The sequence below is a fragment of the Marmota marmota genome, unplaced genomic scaffold, assembly GCF_001458135.2.
Source record: "Marmota marmota marmota unplaced genomic scaffold, marMar, whole genome shotgun sequence".
Taxonomy (NCBI): Eukaryota; Metazoa; Chordata; class Mammalia; order Rodentia; family Sciuridae; genus Marmota; species Marmota marmota.
The window spans coordinates 59,606,449-59,622,269 of record NW_025999900.1 but is presented as its reverse complement, the minus strand read 5'-3'; the positions used below and the strand labels follow the sequence as shown (position 1 = coordinate 59,622,269).

At 52.5% G+C, this 15,821-nt stretch overlaps 1 protein-coding gene across 6 annotated transcripts in view; it reads left to right on the top strand.

Moving 5' to 3' along the window:
- The window catches only part of Clmn (calmin), a 91,082-nt gene that overhangs the window by 50,724 nt on the left and 24,537 nt on the right, over positions 1 to 15,821 (top strand). For all 6 annotated transcript variants that reach the window (XM_048799287.1, XM_015495304.2, XM_015495299.2 and 3 more), the window contains exons 2-7: positions 2,765 to 2,826; positions 6,306 to 6,401; positions 8,582 to 8,665; positions 12,942 to 13,034; positions 14,280 to 14,470; positions 15,149 to 15,342. In XM_048799287.1, the coding sequence (XP_048655244.1) occupies positions 6,366 to 6,401; positions 8,582 to 8,665; positions 12,942 to 13,034; positions 14,280 to 14,470; positions 15,149 to 15,342 (598 nt within the window). In that variant the 5' untranslated portion in view covers positions 2,765 to 2,826; positions 6,306 to 6,365. The remainder of the gene's footprint in view (positions 1 to 2,764; positions 2,827 to 6,305; positions 6,402 to 8,581; positions 8,666 to 12,941; positions 13,035 to 14,279; positions 14,471 to 15,148; positions 15,343 to 15,821) is intronic.

The following is a 15,821-nucleotide window of genomic DNA, read 5'->3' as shown; positions in this document are numbered from 1 at the left end:
GCCTTGTGACATCGATGTTTTCTCTCCTGCTTGACTGTGAATTCTTGGAGTGCAGATTCCATGGATGCTTAATTCTTCACTGTTGATTTTGCCCACAGAGCCTGGCATGGTTCCCAGCATGGAGTAGTCACTGCATAAATATCAGCTGGGAGGGAGGGTGGATGGAGAGATGGAGAGATAGGCAGGTGGGGAGTGGATGGATGGCTGCATGGATGGACGGACGGACCTCTGAGTGGATGGAGAGGGCATGTGTAGACCAGCAGACACCCACCGCCTCATTTACACCCTCGAGTGCAGTTAAAATAGCAGCCTGACCTGGTTCTCACCAACTTCTACTAAATGCACCTCTGTTTCAGGGGTATACTTTGCTCTTTCTGAGCCCAGATGGAGAAACCAGTCTGCATGTTTGAATGTGTGTGTAAATACTTTACAGTCCCCATAAACTTGTTTAAAGACAGGTGGGGGGGGGGGAGTATAAACTGGGGCAGCCTTTTGAGAGGGCAATTTGGAAGTAGCTATTAAATTTTTAAATGTGCCTACCACTAAGACCCCACAGTTCCACTTTTAGTTGTCGAGAGTAAGAAATGACATTTATACACAAAGGACCATGTACCAGGATGCTTATAGGAGGAAGCTCTTCGCTGTTGTGCTTGTGACAGTGAAAACTTAGAAGTAGCCCCATGTCCATCAAGTGGGGGACGGTAACTAAGATGCAGCACACCCTGACAGGCAAACACTGTGGCCCTCACAGAGAACGAGGCAGATCTGTATGTGCAGACTTGGAAAGATCTTGAATGAGGCTTGGGACCAGATACAGTCCAAGCTTCCAGCAGTCGTCTCTGAGATTCTGTGACTCATCAGTCTCAGCAAACCGCGCCCCTCTTCCCATTTCTGCCAGCTTCTTTCCTTCCTCCCCCCAGTCCCAGCCCTGAAGCCTGGCTTGCTGGAATTAGATCTTTCCTTCTCATGCCTAGAGCCAGCGACCTTCACTTCAGAAAAGGAGGAAAACGAGAGAAAAACAGTTATGTGCATAATTACTGTCTGCTGGCTCTTCAATTAAGAAGATTGAAAGGCACAATATTAAAATTTGATTTATGGGCGTCGCTATCTACCTCATTATGAGGCCAAGAGGAAAAAGGCGCCGTAGTCGTTACAGAAAGCCGTGGCCTGTTTTCTCCTCCAGGAGATAAATTGGCTCTCGTGCTCTTATTGCCAGAGAAGTGTGAGATGGTGTTAGGCATCTGTGATTTGTTCTTCCGATATGTTGAAATCCAGAGCTTAGTAATTGAGGCGTCGTCTGGGCACTTCAGGGACACTTCCTGAGAGAGGTGGCAGCTTGGTGCTGAGAGGCAGCCACTGCAGGCCACTGCGCCAGGACCCTCCCTGGTAACACAGGCCGGGTCCCCAAGGGCCCTGAGATGGCCACAGCCATATAGCTGGGGCGGGAGCAGGAGCTCAGCACCCAGCGCCCCAGCTTGGCCGCCTACTATTTGCCCCTCAGTTTCCTCATCTGTAAAATAGAGAGGATGACCCTACTCATGGCGTGATCTTGGCCAAGCATGGCTTCTCCCTGTGCCCCGGGTGTCCCATCTGAAGGTCGTCCTGGTGCCTGCCTTGGGTCCCTAGTGAGGATTAACAATTTGATGCCTGTTCAGGGACCGGCTCGGCGTCTGCCTCGCAGCACGGGCTCATTGCCTTGTGCTCATTGGCTCTTTTTCAAATCACTGTGGTTTCTATCAGACTCCTTTGCTGTCATTGGCTCCGTTGGCAGGGCACCGGCTGTTTGGCCGACAGTCCTGAGAGCGACCCTGGCCTCTCTCCCACTGATGCCCTGGGCAAACTCTGAGCCCCTTTGAGCCCATTTGTTCATCTGTAGAACAGCAGTTTCCACTTGGCACAGAGGTTGTAAGGTTCAGATTCGTGTAAACAAACCGCTTGGAAGGGATAGTGGTGGCAGTGGCCCTTCATGGTGAGAACTTTGCCAAGAAGCCCAGCTGGGCAGCATCCTTCCCGAGACAAAGGCACCCAGTCCTGGTTCGTGTCCTCTGTCGTGCAGAAGCAGGTGGCTGCAGCATTCTCCCTTCCTGGGTCTAAAAACAGTAGCTACCAAAAATGAGTGGCCATTATAGCAGGGACTGGGCTGCACATGGTATTGCAGGAGCCCAAGTGTCCTCACGGCACCCAGGGGGTAGGCTGCTTATCCTCAGTGTGCAGACTGGGCACAGGGGTGGGTGGCTGGCCCCATCACACAAAGCCTGGAGATGACAATGCTAAGCCTGACCCACAGCTGTAAAATTCCCCCCAGCACTCTCTGGCACATTCCAGGCCTCGTCCTAATTCCTAATCATCGACCCCACCCCAGCCCACCTCCCCTGTAGGTACTCAGGCCTGTGTCTGCACCAGGCGACCCTGCAGCAGCACCACTGCCAGGGGCTTCGCTTGTATTTTCCCACCAGCGCTTCTGAGCCTGCAGAGTCAAAGGTCCAGGTGCTCACAGCCGGTCGCGTAGAACATTTTGTCCTGTGTCTGAATTCGTGGGTTGCACATTTGCTCAGGGCTGGGGCTGGGGAAATGGGCTCAGGATGCCACATAAGCCCTTGCCGACCCCCTTCTGGAAGTCTCTGTTCTGACCTGGGACACCCACCGCGGGGCTCTTTCTGCAGACTGCATGGAATGTCCCCTGGGAAGGGGGAGGGCAGGATTCTGCAGGCCTCCCTGCCATTTGTCCCCTGCTCTCCCACTAATGGCAATTCTTTGTTTTCAGTTGAGAGGGAAAATGTGCAGAAGAGGACTTTTACTCGGTGGATAAATCTACATCTGGAAAAGGTGAGTGGGCACCGGGGGATTGTTAAGCCATAGATTCATCCATACCTGAGTTTAAGAAGAGCGACCGGCCCGGAGGAGACGACGGCTGTTCCCTGAAGCCGTTCAGTTTAAACATTCCTTGGTGTCGGGAGCACAGAGATAAGACACAGTTTGTCTTCCTGGGATCATCAGTCTAGCTGGGCCAGGAGGTTGGATCCACGAAGCAAATGGCAGGAGGCATTTGATATTGAAAACCCCACACAATCCCACAGCCAAGAAGGCCTCACCCGTGCCTCAGACACTGAGGAACATCCTGGCATCCACCGTGGGACACGTTAAGAGCCATCTGCAGGCATTGGGCTGCTTTGTGCAAGAGCCCTGCATGTGTCTTTCGTCAAAGCCAGACTAGTGACATGACGTTCCCGTTGATGAGAGACCTTGCCTGCCCCTATGTTGTGCTTCACCCACACCAATCATGCTTAGTACAAGGCACCAGCAGGAGCTTCGTTAGTCCTCACAACAGCCTGGATTCCCTCTGTCCAGTTAGAAGGGGCAAACGGAGACACACAGACCTGGTGTCGCACGGCTTCTGCTGGGTATTGGGCTCAGCGGCCCTCCCTACCTCTCTTCCTTACGTCCTTTGGCCCTTCCCTTTTGAGTTGCATTTTCTCTGTGGGCTGCACCTGTACACACCAGACCAAAGCCAGCCCCAGATCAAAGGAGGGACTGCAGACCAGAGGCGGGGAGGGGAGGGCTGGGGAGTGGGAGGGGAGACACTCATTTCTGGATGCGAGGCTCAGGGGGGCCAGCAGAGGCCCAAACCCTCCTTAAGGTGTCCTGCGCGGGCTGGAGCTGCAGGATGGGGCGTTGTTTTTCTCAGACAGCTGAGTTTATCGGGATTCATGTTGCCGACTTCCCCTCTTCCAACTTCCTCTCTCCGGTGCTGAAGACCAGCCAGGGTCTCATTTCTGTTGGAAGCTGGTGACACTCCACTTTATGGGACCCAGTGTGTCTCCTTTCTCCTCTCTCCTTTTAAATGTGCTAGAGCAACGGCTCTCTGCGCTTAGCGGAGGTCATTGAAAACAGAGAAAGCCAGTGTGGATCTTGGGAGTCGGAACTCTTGACTAAAACTCCGATTCATACAGTTCGCCTTTAGGCTAGAGTATCTCCCAAGCAGGCACCTGACCACCTGACTTCTGCTCCCTGCTGCATACGGGCGACACAGGGCTGTGACCTAGCCCACGATCACCCTGAGCTCGGTGCAGAAAACGCTTCCTTACCATGCAGGAAGCATTAGGAATCATTTGCCACTGGCCTGGTTTCTTGGTGCGCCAAGGTGGCTGAGAGCCAGGGAGGATTTCTGTCATTCTTTCTTTATAAAATTATTGGTAAATAAATACATACAGAAAAGAACAGAGCGTCGTCCAGGGCCGGCGACACCTCCTGCACTCCCTCGCCACCCGGAGTGAACCTGTGTCAGCAGCTGTCATTCCAAGGATTCTCTCCTCTGCCAACTTCCTGCCCCTTTCTCGGGGCAGGTGGGTAGCGGCTGCCCTGTAGATAAATCCGATAGCACCTGAACCTGAAGCATAATAAACAGGGGAAAATTAACAGCCATGTTCCAACCCTGAGACTTTCACGAGCGGCCTCTCATGGGCGGGAACCAGGAACTCCTTGGTGAATTGGGCTTAACTGCAATTTGAAGGCTGTCAGGAATATTTACTGAAGTCTCTGGCTTCTGGAAAAATTCCCTAATTTACCGAAGGAGTTAGATCATGCAGAAAGCCCTGGGGGTGCAGTGGACTCGGCCATACCGATCTCCTGAAGCGCGGGAACATTCAGGCTGGGACTGTTTTCCCTGGAGCGGTTTCAACGCCTCCCCCTGCCACCCTGCAGGATGGACCCCAGCCAAGGCCCTGTTTGATGTCGTGGCGGAGGCACTTACAGGAACTGCCAGTGGAAATTATTCTTTAGATTGAACTCCAGAGTCAGTCCCGGCCCCGGTCAGGGCCGGTAACTGGAAATTTTGTTAGTCCATTCATCAGAGGGGTTTGGTTCGGGTGTCTCCTTTCTGCCTCGAGTTAGCAGGAATCACATTTCCGTAAGAGCCACAGTCACCCGAGGCTGTCGTATTTGGTGTGGAATGTGCCCAAGGAGCTGGGGGAGTTTGCAAAGAAAATAGTTTGCCTTTTGGTTCAAAGTTGCTGTTGCCCTCAAAGCAGAACCTTTTTCTGTGCACCTGTGGGTGGAATCGCCCTGTGTTTTGACTAACTGGGGGCACAGGGACTCGTATAAAAGGTAAGGAAACGCTGCTTTCCCCTAATAAAAAATAAAGCACAGTCCTTCCAAGGCTTGATGGAAAGAAAGAGGGCTTTCCCAGAGGAGAAGGGTGACTGGCCACAGTTCCACTGTGCCGCTAAGGTTTTTCCCACCTGGGGTCTCTGGCTGGCTAGGGCTGCCACGGCCCAGGGTCACTGCATCCCATTACTCATGCCTCCTGTGTAAAAGCTCAGCCTGCCCTTTGTCCCCAGGAGCAAAGAGAGCACCCAGGCTAACCACTCTCAACTGGCCAAAACCCCAGTCCCAAAAGGAATTCTCCTGGAGCCCCTGAAGAATGCAGGTTTTCTGACCCTGCTCCATGACGTTAAGTCCCCACCATGGGGTAGATCTCTTAAAAATCAAAGGGAGCTCAGAAGAGGAAAGTGAACAGAGTGGTAGACACCAAGGGAGGGGGAAGTGCTGGGGAGGGATATTGGCCAAATTACATTGTTATATCATGTGCATGTTCTAATATGTACCAACGAATCCCATCAGTATGTACAACTACAATGCACCAAGAAAAAAAATGTGTATATGGGGGGTAGTCCCCACCATGCCACATCAGAGGGGTTATTATCAAGTTCATTTAGTTGACGGACCCTCAGGTGGGTGCACATCTGGAGACAGGAGCGTCTGAAGGTTGGGGGACCCTGCCAATACCCAGCCTGAGGCTAGAGTGCAGCTAACCCCAGGCACCATCACAGTGCAGATCTCGGGTACGCTTGGGTCCCGCTGTCATGGCTTGATGCAGGGAGCAGAATTTCACCAAAGGGCTGTTTAACCAAACGCTGAATCTCTCACCCATCCTCTTTGAGCCTTGGTTTCCCCAAATCCAAAGGCTATCAGGACGTGCCATTTCTTTCTAACTGTAACTAGAAACATGGATGTGATCAACTCTTGGGGTCTGAGATCTCCGGCTTGGAGGATCCCCAAGGTCACTTGCTGAATTAGTCTCCTGTTGCTGAATCTCTTGCACAGCTCACCTGCCAGGTGGCTGTGCGAGTGCTGCCCAGGAGTCACCTCCAGGGGACGGGCCTCTTACTCCCTTGGATGGACTTTCTGCCTAGAGACAGACCTGGATGTCTGGAAGTCTTCTCTCGAACTGAAACCTGCATCTCTGACATAGTTTTGTGGATTACGCAGGGCACTAATCAGCTGCTTTCTTTCCCCATGCTCCACAGTGTGACCCACCTCTAGAAGTTACAGACCTATTCGTTGATATACAAGATGGCAAAATCCTAATGGCTTTGTTAGAAGTCCTGTCTGGGCGAAACCTGGTACGTATGTTACAGAAGGATCCGGAGGAAATAAGACGCACAGGGAAGCAGTGCCGAAGGGTTCTGTCCAGTAGACAGGTGCTGGCCCTCGGTGGCTCTGACAAGCCCTGTGAGGAGGAAGGTTTATTTGGCTCGTGGTTTCAGGCCAAGGTCATTTGGCCCCGTTGCTTTGGGACTGAGATGAGGCAGAACTTCAGGGTGGGAGCACATGGCAGTGCAGACGCTCACCTAGGGCCACCAGGAGGCAGAGGGAGACAGAGAGAGAGGAAGAGGCTGAGGTCCCAGTGTCCCCTTTATGGATAAACCCCCAGTGACCACACTTTTGCCCACTAGGCTCTGCCTGTAAAAGGTTCCAGCACCTTCCGGGAGCCTCACAGGCTTGCAACCAGGCCTTTAGCCTTTGGGGGGCATTTAAGCTCCAGAGCATGACCACAGGGGCAGATGGAGTGCACACGCGCCAGGAGGTGCGTAAGTCCTACCGTCAGACACACAGAAGGGCGACTCTCCTTATCAGTGAGTAAGTGGGATGTACCTGTAGCTAAGCCGTATCTTTTTAAAAAAGCCAATATATCTTAGTGAGTAAATAACTAAATGCCCAGTGTTCACCACACACCTGTGATGGCTAAAAATTGGAACTAGAAATTAAAGTGCAGCTAGCCAGAATAACAGCTAAGAATCATAAAAATTGAAGGATGTTTACCAACCAAATTCTGTGATCTAACCTGAGGCTAGCGCTAGAACTGCTGGCTTCTAGAACATTCTTTTAAATAGCACTGACCTTGAAGGATGTCCACTGATGTGGGCATTCGTTCCTCTCCATGGTCCGAGTGTCTGCTTCTCACAGAGTGGTTCTTTTTCTCCTCCGCCTGGAGTGGGTCTCTGGGCCTTGGCTCTGCTGCCATTTAGGCAGATAGTGCTTGTTGTGCAGTGTGTCCTGTGTACCTCAGGATGTTGAGTGTCTGACCACTAAGTACCACTAGGACCCTTTGGTACAGTGACCAAAAACATCCAGATATTGCCACGTTCCCTGAGGGGGGATCTAGTCCAAAGCCCCAGTCGGGTGGAGGCTGAAAATGTTGCTCTAGACTCCAGTGTTTGAATTGGCCTTGGTGACACGTCCTGCCTACAGGACGCGTAGCCCAGCCAGCAAGGACTTTTGCCGTCTGCTCATGGCTCTTCCGTCAGAGCCCCCTCTCAGGTCAAGTGTGGCTGGGCTCTCACGGACCTCTCCCACCTTTGCCTTCCCAATAGCAGAGGAGGAGATGCACGTCGCTCAGAGGGGACCGTGTGGGGACAGGCAAGGAATTCCAGTGAAGGGCGAACCCATTGCTGCAGAAACAGCATTTGGCTTCTTAGCAGGTCTCCAGGGAGCCAGCGGCACGGGCCCCAGAAGGCTGCGTGAGAAACTGTGCTCTGGCCCCTTGTTCTGCACTCCCAGTGACACAGGCTCCCCACTCGGGTATCAGAGCATGGGCAGCAGCCTCCGTGGTGGCCTTGGTGGGGTCTCCGTCCTCGTCCTCAGGAGCCAAGAGCAGGCCTCGGCCTCCCCATTAGCTTGGCCTTGAAGTGGCACATGCTTCCCAGGAAGCACAGGAGCCTCCAAAGGGGGCTGTACCCTGGGGGTGTTGTCAGAATCTTAGCTTCTGCAGGCCTCTCTCTCTCTCTCCACCTGAGATAAGGGCCCACAAAGCTCTTGGCCCAAACCAGAAACATCTGCTGCCAACAGGGAGGGCTCGGGCTGGATGATTTAGCAGCTGCGTGGTAATGCAGGACAGCTCATTGTCCCCACTAGAGTGTCCCTGCAGCAAAGAAAGCATGTTTTTGCCGGTCTCTGGAGGAGAGGGGATTCCAACAAGCCAGGAGCTGGCTTGAAGAGAGAAATTGGACAGATTTGTCCCTTGGAGACTTACTTGGGTCCCTCACATTCGCCAGCTCCAGTGAGTTAAGTCCCAGGTTCCTCACAAGGCTGACTGTTGAGGGTCCCTGACATTCCATTTGCACACCCCAAGATGCACGTATGTGTGGGTTTGGATGCAGTCCAGGTGCAGTCCTAACTTTCTCCAGAAATTCATGTGAAAAGGGTAAAGAAGAAGAGAAGCGTGCCACCCCATCCCCTGCCACCCTGGGGCCTCCCGAGGTGCCTGGGTGGGTTAACTGGTTCCTCTCCTTCTGTTTTACAGCTGCATGAATACAAATCCTCATCACATCGTATTTTTCGGCTGAACAACATAGCGAAAGCTCTTAAGTTTTTGGAAGATAGCAATGTAAGTGTTTGGAGCTCCTCTTGTGAATGGGAGCTTGTCCTGTGACCGGAAGGACTCGCGGGAAGTCCAGTGCTGGTCACGAAATGTGAACAGGGCATCCAGCTAGCATGGCCAAAGTAAACTGAGCTCCAGTGAATGGCAATCAGATCATCCATCCACGGGGGACGCTGCCTGACCCTGCCCACCCCATCCTGTGTCCACCAGCTTTGGAACTCGATGCTCACCCAGCCTGGGAGAGGGCGGAGCTGCTGACTGGCTCTCAGATCTTTGGAATTTAGTTGACCTTTGCATTTCTAAGAGTGCAGCAGACGTACCAGAGGGTAAAACTTTCTCTTGGAACTTAGAATATGACAAAAACAAAGGAGGAGAGGGGGCGAAAGGTGCAGGGGGGACATCTTAGCATCCCCTCCTCTTTGATAGGACTTTCGAGGCTGAGTCCATCTTTTCTGTTTGGATCCCTTGCAGATGAGTTAGGGTGGCCCAAGAGGGTTGAAATTCCAAAGCTCTAGTTTCATTAGATTTCAGCAATTAATCTAAGCTTAAAAGAAAAAAAAAGTCTTCAGCTAAAACTTTATCCTGACGTCTGGTTCATCTGGGTCCTCGGGTAAGTCACAGAGGCTGATGGTGGCTGATTTCAGCAGCAGGGAATTTGTTGAAAGGATGCCAAGTAGCTCATGGAATGAACGGAAAGCCTGGAGAACGGGGGATGGTGCCCAGGGATGCCAGGTGCCAGGATCACTGCAGAGCCACCTGGAGGATGGGTGAGGGCTGACACCACTTTCCTGCCCCTCTGCCTCTAGGTGGCCCCCTACAGCCTGGGAGAAGGAGTGCTCAGGATGTGATTCCATTCATGTGACATGCCCAGCACAGGGAAACTTCTAGAGATAAAAGTGCAGTAAGGGCTGGGGGAGGCAGAGGAACAAGGTGAAGAGAGGGTATGGAGCTTCTTTTAGAGGCAGCGAAGATGTTTTAAAATTGGTGGTGGCGGAGCTTCCCCGCGCCTGTGCCTACACTAAACACCGCTAAATCCAGTGCTTTAGGGGGGTGCATGGAACAGACATGGCTTCTCTCTCAATGAAGCTGTTTAAAAAGCAGGCATCGCCTACATCTATTGAAAGGCTTCCTGCCTGCAGAGCTAGTCACACCCTGATCCTGAACGTGAACGTGGACCAGCCCCGGCCTGGAGCCCGTGGTCACTCACTCACTTCCAGGAACCATGGGGAGATTACTTACCTCTCTAAGTAGGTGACAGAAGCAAAGCCTACTGGGCCCAGAATAGGGCTCACTGGGGAGCTCTTGCCACTCCCCGCTCTTGATGGGCTTTGCTCACTGCGACACCCACCTCTGTGTCGGGGTCAGCCTTATCTTTGTCGCAGTGCCTACCCTGCATTCCACAGGGACGTTGTACTTGGGACAGTGTGAGGCCTTGGAGCAATTGTCCAAGGTACTCGTTGCTCTTCCTTCCGCCTTAGTTGACCTTGAAATGCACTTCTCCTGTGCTGACTACCCAGACAGATGAGTCCCTGTGACGTGGAGAACCCTCTTCCTGTGCATATCCTCACCCCCGGGGTAGGCAGTAGGCTTGCTTCCGAGAGGCCCCTGGGACCATTTACCATGTGTTTCCCGTGGCCTGGGGCTGCACCCCATGTTGGAAACACAGCAATATTAGAAGTCCTGAGCCTTCAGGACACTTGGGATCAGGAAGAAGAGGCCTCACTTGGCAGAGAAGCTGTGATCCTGCAGAGTCCAGGACGCAGGGCTGAGCCCGGGATGGGAAAGCACACGGCCGAGGCTCAGGAAGGCCCGGCCTTCATAGTCCATGTGTAAATCTTTCCCAAACTGTCTTCCCCAATGCCTTCCTGTACGATAGGCCATTAATGGCTCCTCTGGTCTTCAATTACAGTACAAATCTGGGAAAATCCCCAGGGTGGTGCATGTCTGCTTTGTGCCTAGCTTGGTCCCTTTAACAGGCAGGTGGGACGAGTGAGTGGCCCAGCAGGAAGATGCCCACCAGTGAGGGGGACAGATGCAAACAGGGCTTCCAGAGGTAGCCGCTGGCCATTCCCAGAATCCACAGAGTACACAGGGGCCCTGTGGCTCCTCCCTGTCCTGCTGTCCCTGCTCCAGGAAGACAGCCCTCACTGGCTCTGGTGAGCCAAAGCAGTGCCCAGAGCTGGGGGCTGGATCCCAGGGGCAGACAGGTCGTGCTTGCTCCGGGGTGCAGACGTGGCTCCACAGAGCTGCCCACCCTCCCCACTGAATATCATAGTGTTGACTCCGGTGGCAGAAATGGGTTGCCCCACAGGACTGGGCCTGTGACCTCCTGCAAGCCATTCGGTATGAGCCTTGACTTCCTCCTCTGTGAAATGGGTGTACTCTGATTGTGAAAAGAACTAACCTGTGAAAGCCACTGGCAGGCAACTCTTGCTCCATTAGGGAGCAAGGTCCTGGGTCAGCACCTCAGGTATGCCAGCCCAGAGGGAGAAGGCACCCCAGAAACCAGTTAGTTGGTCCATTTGCTTTCAGTCTGGAAAGCCCAGCTGAATTGAGAGGAAGAGGGAAGACTGTGTCTGAAGCTCTAGACTCAAGTCGGGCTGTTACATTGCTCATTCCCCCCAAAATGAAAAATGTCCAGGCAACCAAAACCTCTGGGCTATCTGCTTCTTTAGGCCCTGAGATCATTAGGTGCCACCACCTTCTCTTGGCCCTGGACAGTGTTTTAGTCTCCAAACGGCCTTCCCAAGGGCCGCTGCTCCCTTCCCAGCCCTCTCCTCTCCCCTCTGTCGGGACAGGACGCCGTCATATTCGCGGCACCCCCACAAGGCAGCTCTGCCTTTCACTCCTTCTGGAACCTCAGCTCAGAGGGTGGTGGCCATCACTTGTCACTTGGGCTTCCTCCAGGCGGGAGGAAAGACGAGGAAGACAGGCTGGCTGATTGCTTTGATTCCCCTGGCCTGGAATGAAAACAGGGACTGCCAGGAGCCGGGGTTTGGGAAAGGGCAGCCAAGGCTGGCCAGTGATCCGTCCTGTTGACATGTGCTTGTGATGGATGGGGACAGAATATGGGACCCAAATTTGATTGGCTGTGTTATTCACAATGTTGACAACTTCCTTCCTGGCCTCCCGCCAGCCCGCGATGAGCCCCTGTTGTCTGAATTACATTCTTGGCATCAGCCTGCCAAACCGACGTCAGCCAGGGGACTCGGGAGTCTCCCTCAATTAGGTGAGCCAGGCCTCGCCGATGGGCGGTGTCAGGAACCCCCGGCAAACAGACAGGATCAGGGTCCAATGTCAGATGATTGGAAAAGCCGTGATGGAAAGGGAGAGAAGAAAGAAGTGGGGAAAGAAAAGATCTGTGTAATGGTTCTCCTCATTTTTCCTTTCCCAGGTGCCCCAGGCAGAACTTTGCAGTGGGAGTTGTGGGGTTTATCTTGACTTATCTTATTTCTCCTCTCTCCCCCCTGAAGGATGTTTTAGACATTTTTACAGGATTGTTCAGCAAAGAGAAGGCAATGTGGCCCTTCCCAGAGAGATGCAGAGCTGATGATCAGTGTAGGGGATAATTTGCATTTCTTAAAGTTCCCAGGCGATGGTGCCGCCCATCCAGGGGTCACACTTGGCCTTAGGACTTTACCAAGAGCATCATTCTGTGATTAAATAAAGCAGGTAATTCCTTAGGGATTTCTGTAGTGGAAACATTGTAACCAATGGAAACATTGTAACCAGTCAGTAGAATGTTCTGCAATGGTACAGAATCTCTGGTTATCAATCTTAGCTCACTATTTCTAATCGCCTGTGGCCTTACCCTTCTCTCACCCCACCCCCAGGGTTGTGATTGCTGGTGTTCTGTCTTTGTCCAAGGGTGCTCTCAATCCAGAGGCAGGGACCTTAGGTGCAGCTTACAAGCAGATCTCCTGGGCACCTGCCATTTCTCCTTGGAAAAGAGCTACTGAATGAAACCTTGCAAATTGTGTGGCCCTGGGCTCATTGTACTTAACCTCTCTGAAATGTCCTCCTGAACTATAGGGTTAACAGAAGCCCCTGCCTCTTAGGGTCGCTATGAGCACAGACTGAGTTGATGGTGTCTCCCATGGAAAGCACTGTGTATGTGCTCATTAAATATGCTTCTGCATTCTGAGTGTCCCTGAGAGATGGTCTTAACCAGTGCCAAATGGCACAGGGTGAGCAAGAGAAACAGGCTTAAGAGGATGACAGAAAATAGCAGAGATGGTCCTCCTTGGAACCCCCTGTAAGCTGACGGACTGCTTCTCTCCAGGTTAAGCTGGTTAGCATCGATGCGGCAGAAATAGCAGACGGCAACCCCTCTTTGGTTCTTGGCCTGATATGGAACATAATCCTCTTCTTCCAGGTAAAATAATGTCCTTTCTGTAACACTCTATAAGGGTCTTGAGTCCACTTAGTACCAACAGAACAGTGTGGGTCCAGCTCAAGGGAGTCAATGAGACTCAGTTGCTACAGACTTTGACTTTTCTGTTCACTAAAATAGAACTGGAAATAGAAAATAATGGTTTATTATTAAATGATCCACTTGCGAAAGATTTCCTTGAACTTTTGGCATAAGGATTACTTTCCAGAGACACAAGCACAAACAAAATTGGATCCCATTCTGTGTAAGTCTTGAACTTAAAAAGAAAGTCTCTGTATCTCAGAGCCTCAATATCCACAACTGTGAAATGGGAGCAGTGGTCATAAAATGTGGTGAGCAGCCAGAAAAGCCACATACAAGGGCTCTTTGTCCACTGTCTAGTGTTTTATGTGGGAGTTAGTTACTGAACCCTATTGGGGAGTATCCTAAGAGGTGCTAAAATGATCAGAAATGGTTAAAAGTCAAGGCTTTAATTCCGACCAGAGCCTCACTCATTCATTTGATACATATCTGTTGAGTTTCTCCAGCATGCCAGCTCCTGGACCTATGAGGCCCTTGTCCTCTTAACCCTCTAGGATCACAGACAGGTCACTCCCTGCTATGGAATTCTGGGGTGCAGGCCATGACCAAGGTGTGACCTGGTGATGTAAGAGCCCCAAGCAGGGGCAGTGACCTCAGATGAGCAAGGGAAATGAGGCAGACTTCCTGGAGGAAGGGACCAGAGTTGGGTTTTGAAGAGTGAACAGGAGTGTGTGTGATCAGTGCTTCTCAGATTCGCTGGGGAATGGGTGAAATGCAGGTTCAGACTCTGTAGGCTGGTCTGGGGCAAGGCTTGGGGTTCTGCTTTTCTCCTAAGTGCATGTGATTGGAAGAAAGGGACAGCCAGGCAGCAGAACTCGATTGAGCAGGGACAGTGGCCTTGAAATATCTCCTGGGAGTGGCAGGTGATAAGGAAAGAGGGGTTCATGGAGTCGGGTCAGGAAGACCTTGTGTGTGGAGGCTGGCCAGAGCGGCATAGGCTGCCGGAGGGGCTGACCCTTCCCTTGGAGGGTACCTATACCCCGAGTAGAGCAACCAGCCGCCGTCGGACAGGCTTCTTCCCTTCAGAGAACCAGCTCTGCATGAGCCGGTCCCTCCAGCCACGTCCGAGAGCTGCAGGTCAACACAGGGCTGCTTACTGGGAGCGTCTGTCTGGCCCTGGTGTCTGAACCGCTGTTTTCTTTCTAGATTAAGGAGCTCACGGGCAACCTCAACAGAAACTCTCCATCTTCCAGTCTGTCACCTGGCTCGGGGGGCACAGATTCTGACTCTTCCTACCCACCTACACCCACCACCGAGAGGAACGTGGCAATCTCAGTGAAAGACCAGAGGAAGGCCATCAAGACCCTGTTGGCATGGGTACAGAGAAAAACAAGGAAGTAAGCTGGGCCCTCTGCCCACCGAACAGTTAAGGAGGGGTTTTCAGGCCAAGGGAGGAGGGTCCCCTTCCCTGGAGTGGCGAAGAAGAGGGGAGTTCCCAGCTCTTAAGATGCCAGTTGTGCCCATGCAGATGCTTCCTGTGTGCCTTCAGAGCAGGGAGCACTGTGCTTGGCAGTGTCTGCACACAGAGCTGATGGGAGGATCTGAATGGAACTCAGAGGGGCTGTCGCCGCGCCAACTCCCCAAATGGCTCATCTCTTGGGTTCTGGAAATATGTGCCCATTTATTATTAAGCTTCAGGGTGTCTTTCAGAGTTTGTATCTACTATATAGAAGTGATAACATGGGCGGTGACATAGTCAAGGTCAGGTTTGGCCTGCTCAAAACTGAGATAGGTGAACCAGAGTGAAGCGCCAGCCCCCAGCGTACCCCGGGCCAGGGCTGAGGGTATTGATGCCTGCAGGATTCCCTCCCTTGCCCCTCACTTTTTAAATTGTTGTTTTATTCATAGTAATAACGAGAGTCGGTGCCACCTCACAAGTGGCTTCCATGTGCTACCTGCCTTGTGCATTAGGTTGACCATGGGGCAGGGGTCTACACCTGGGGCCACTGCAGCCATGGCCCCTGTCCTGATCGGCTCGCTCACCTGCATGGTGTGCCGCTGTGGTCCTCCTCCAGGTATGGCGTGGCGGTGCAGGACTTCGCGGGCAGCTGGCAGAGCGGGCTGGCTTTCCTGGCTGTAATCAAGGCCATTGACCCCAGCCTGGTGGACATGAAGCAGGCCCTGGAAGACTCCGCGCGGGAGAACCTGGAGAAGGCCTTCCGAGTCGCACACGAGGCCCTGCATATCCCCAGGCTCCTGGAACCAGAAGGTAGCACGACGCTCACTCCTCCATGGTTCCTTCTCAGTGATTCTTATCACAAACGTACCCCCTGCTGTTCCAGGTAGAAAATGTGAAAAATACAGGAAATTCTTCTATCTCCTATATTCCAATATTTTTAATGCACCCATTTATAATATCGTTACGTAGTTGGCATTGTTCAGTGTGTGTGTCATTTTGTCTCTTACTGTTTTAGCTGAGTTGACACATGCATCTCACATATTGCTGTGATGTCAGGCACCGGTAAAGATAAATAGCACCCAGGAGGCCTACTAAAATTCACTCAGCTCCTCCCTGCTCATGGCCGTCGAGGGGGCTTCAGAAATGATCTTTTTTGCCCAGAGTGGGCAGCTCACTGCAGAAAGCTCAGCAGGCAGCTCAGATTGTCCCCTCAAGGGCAGGTCCCAGCAGCAGAGTGGCAGAGTAGAAGGGTATGCACCGAATGAAGGGACTCAGGTATCTCTTCTGTC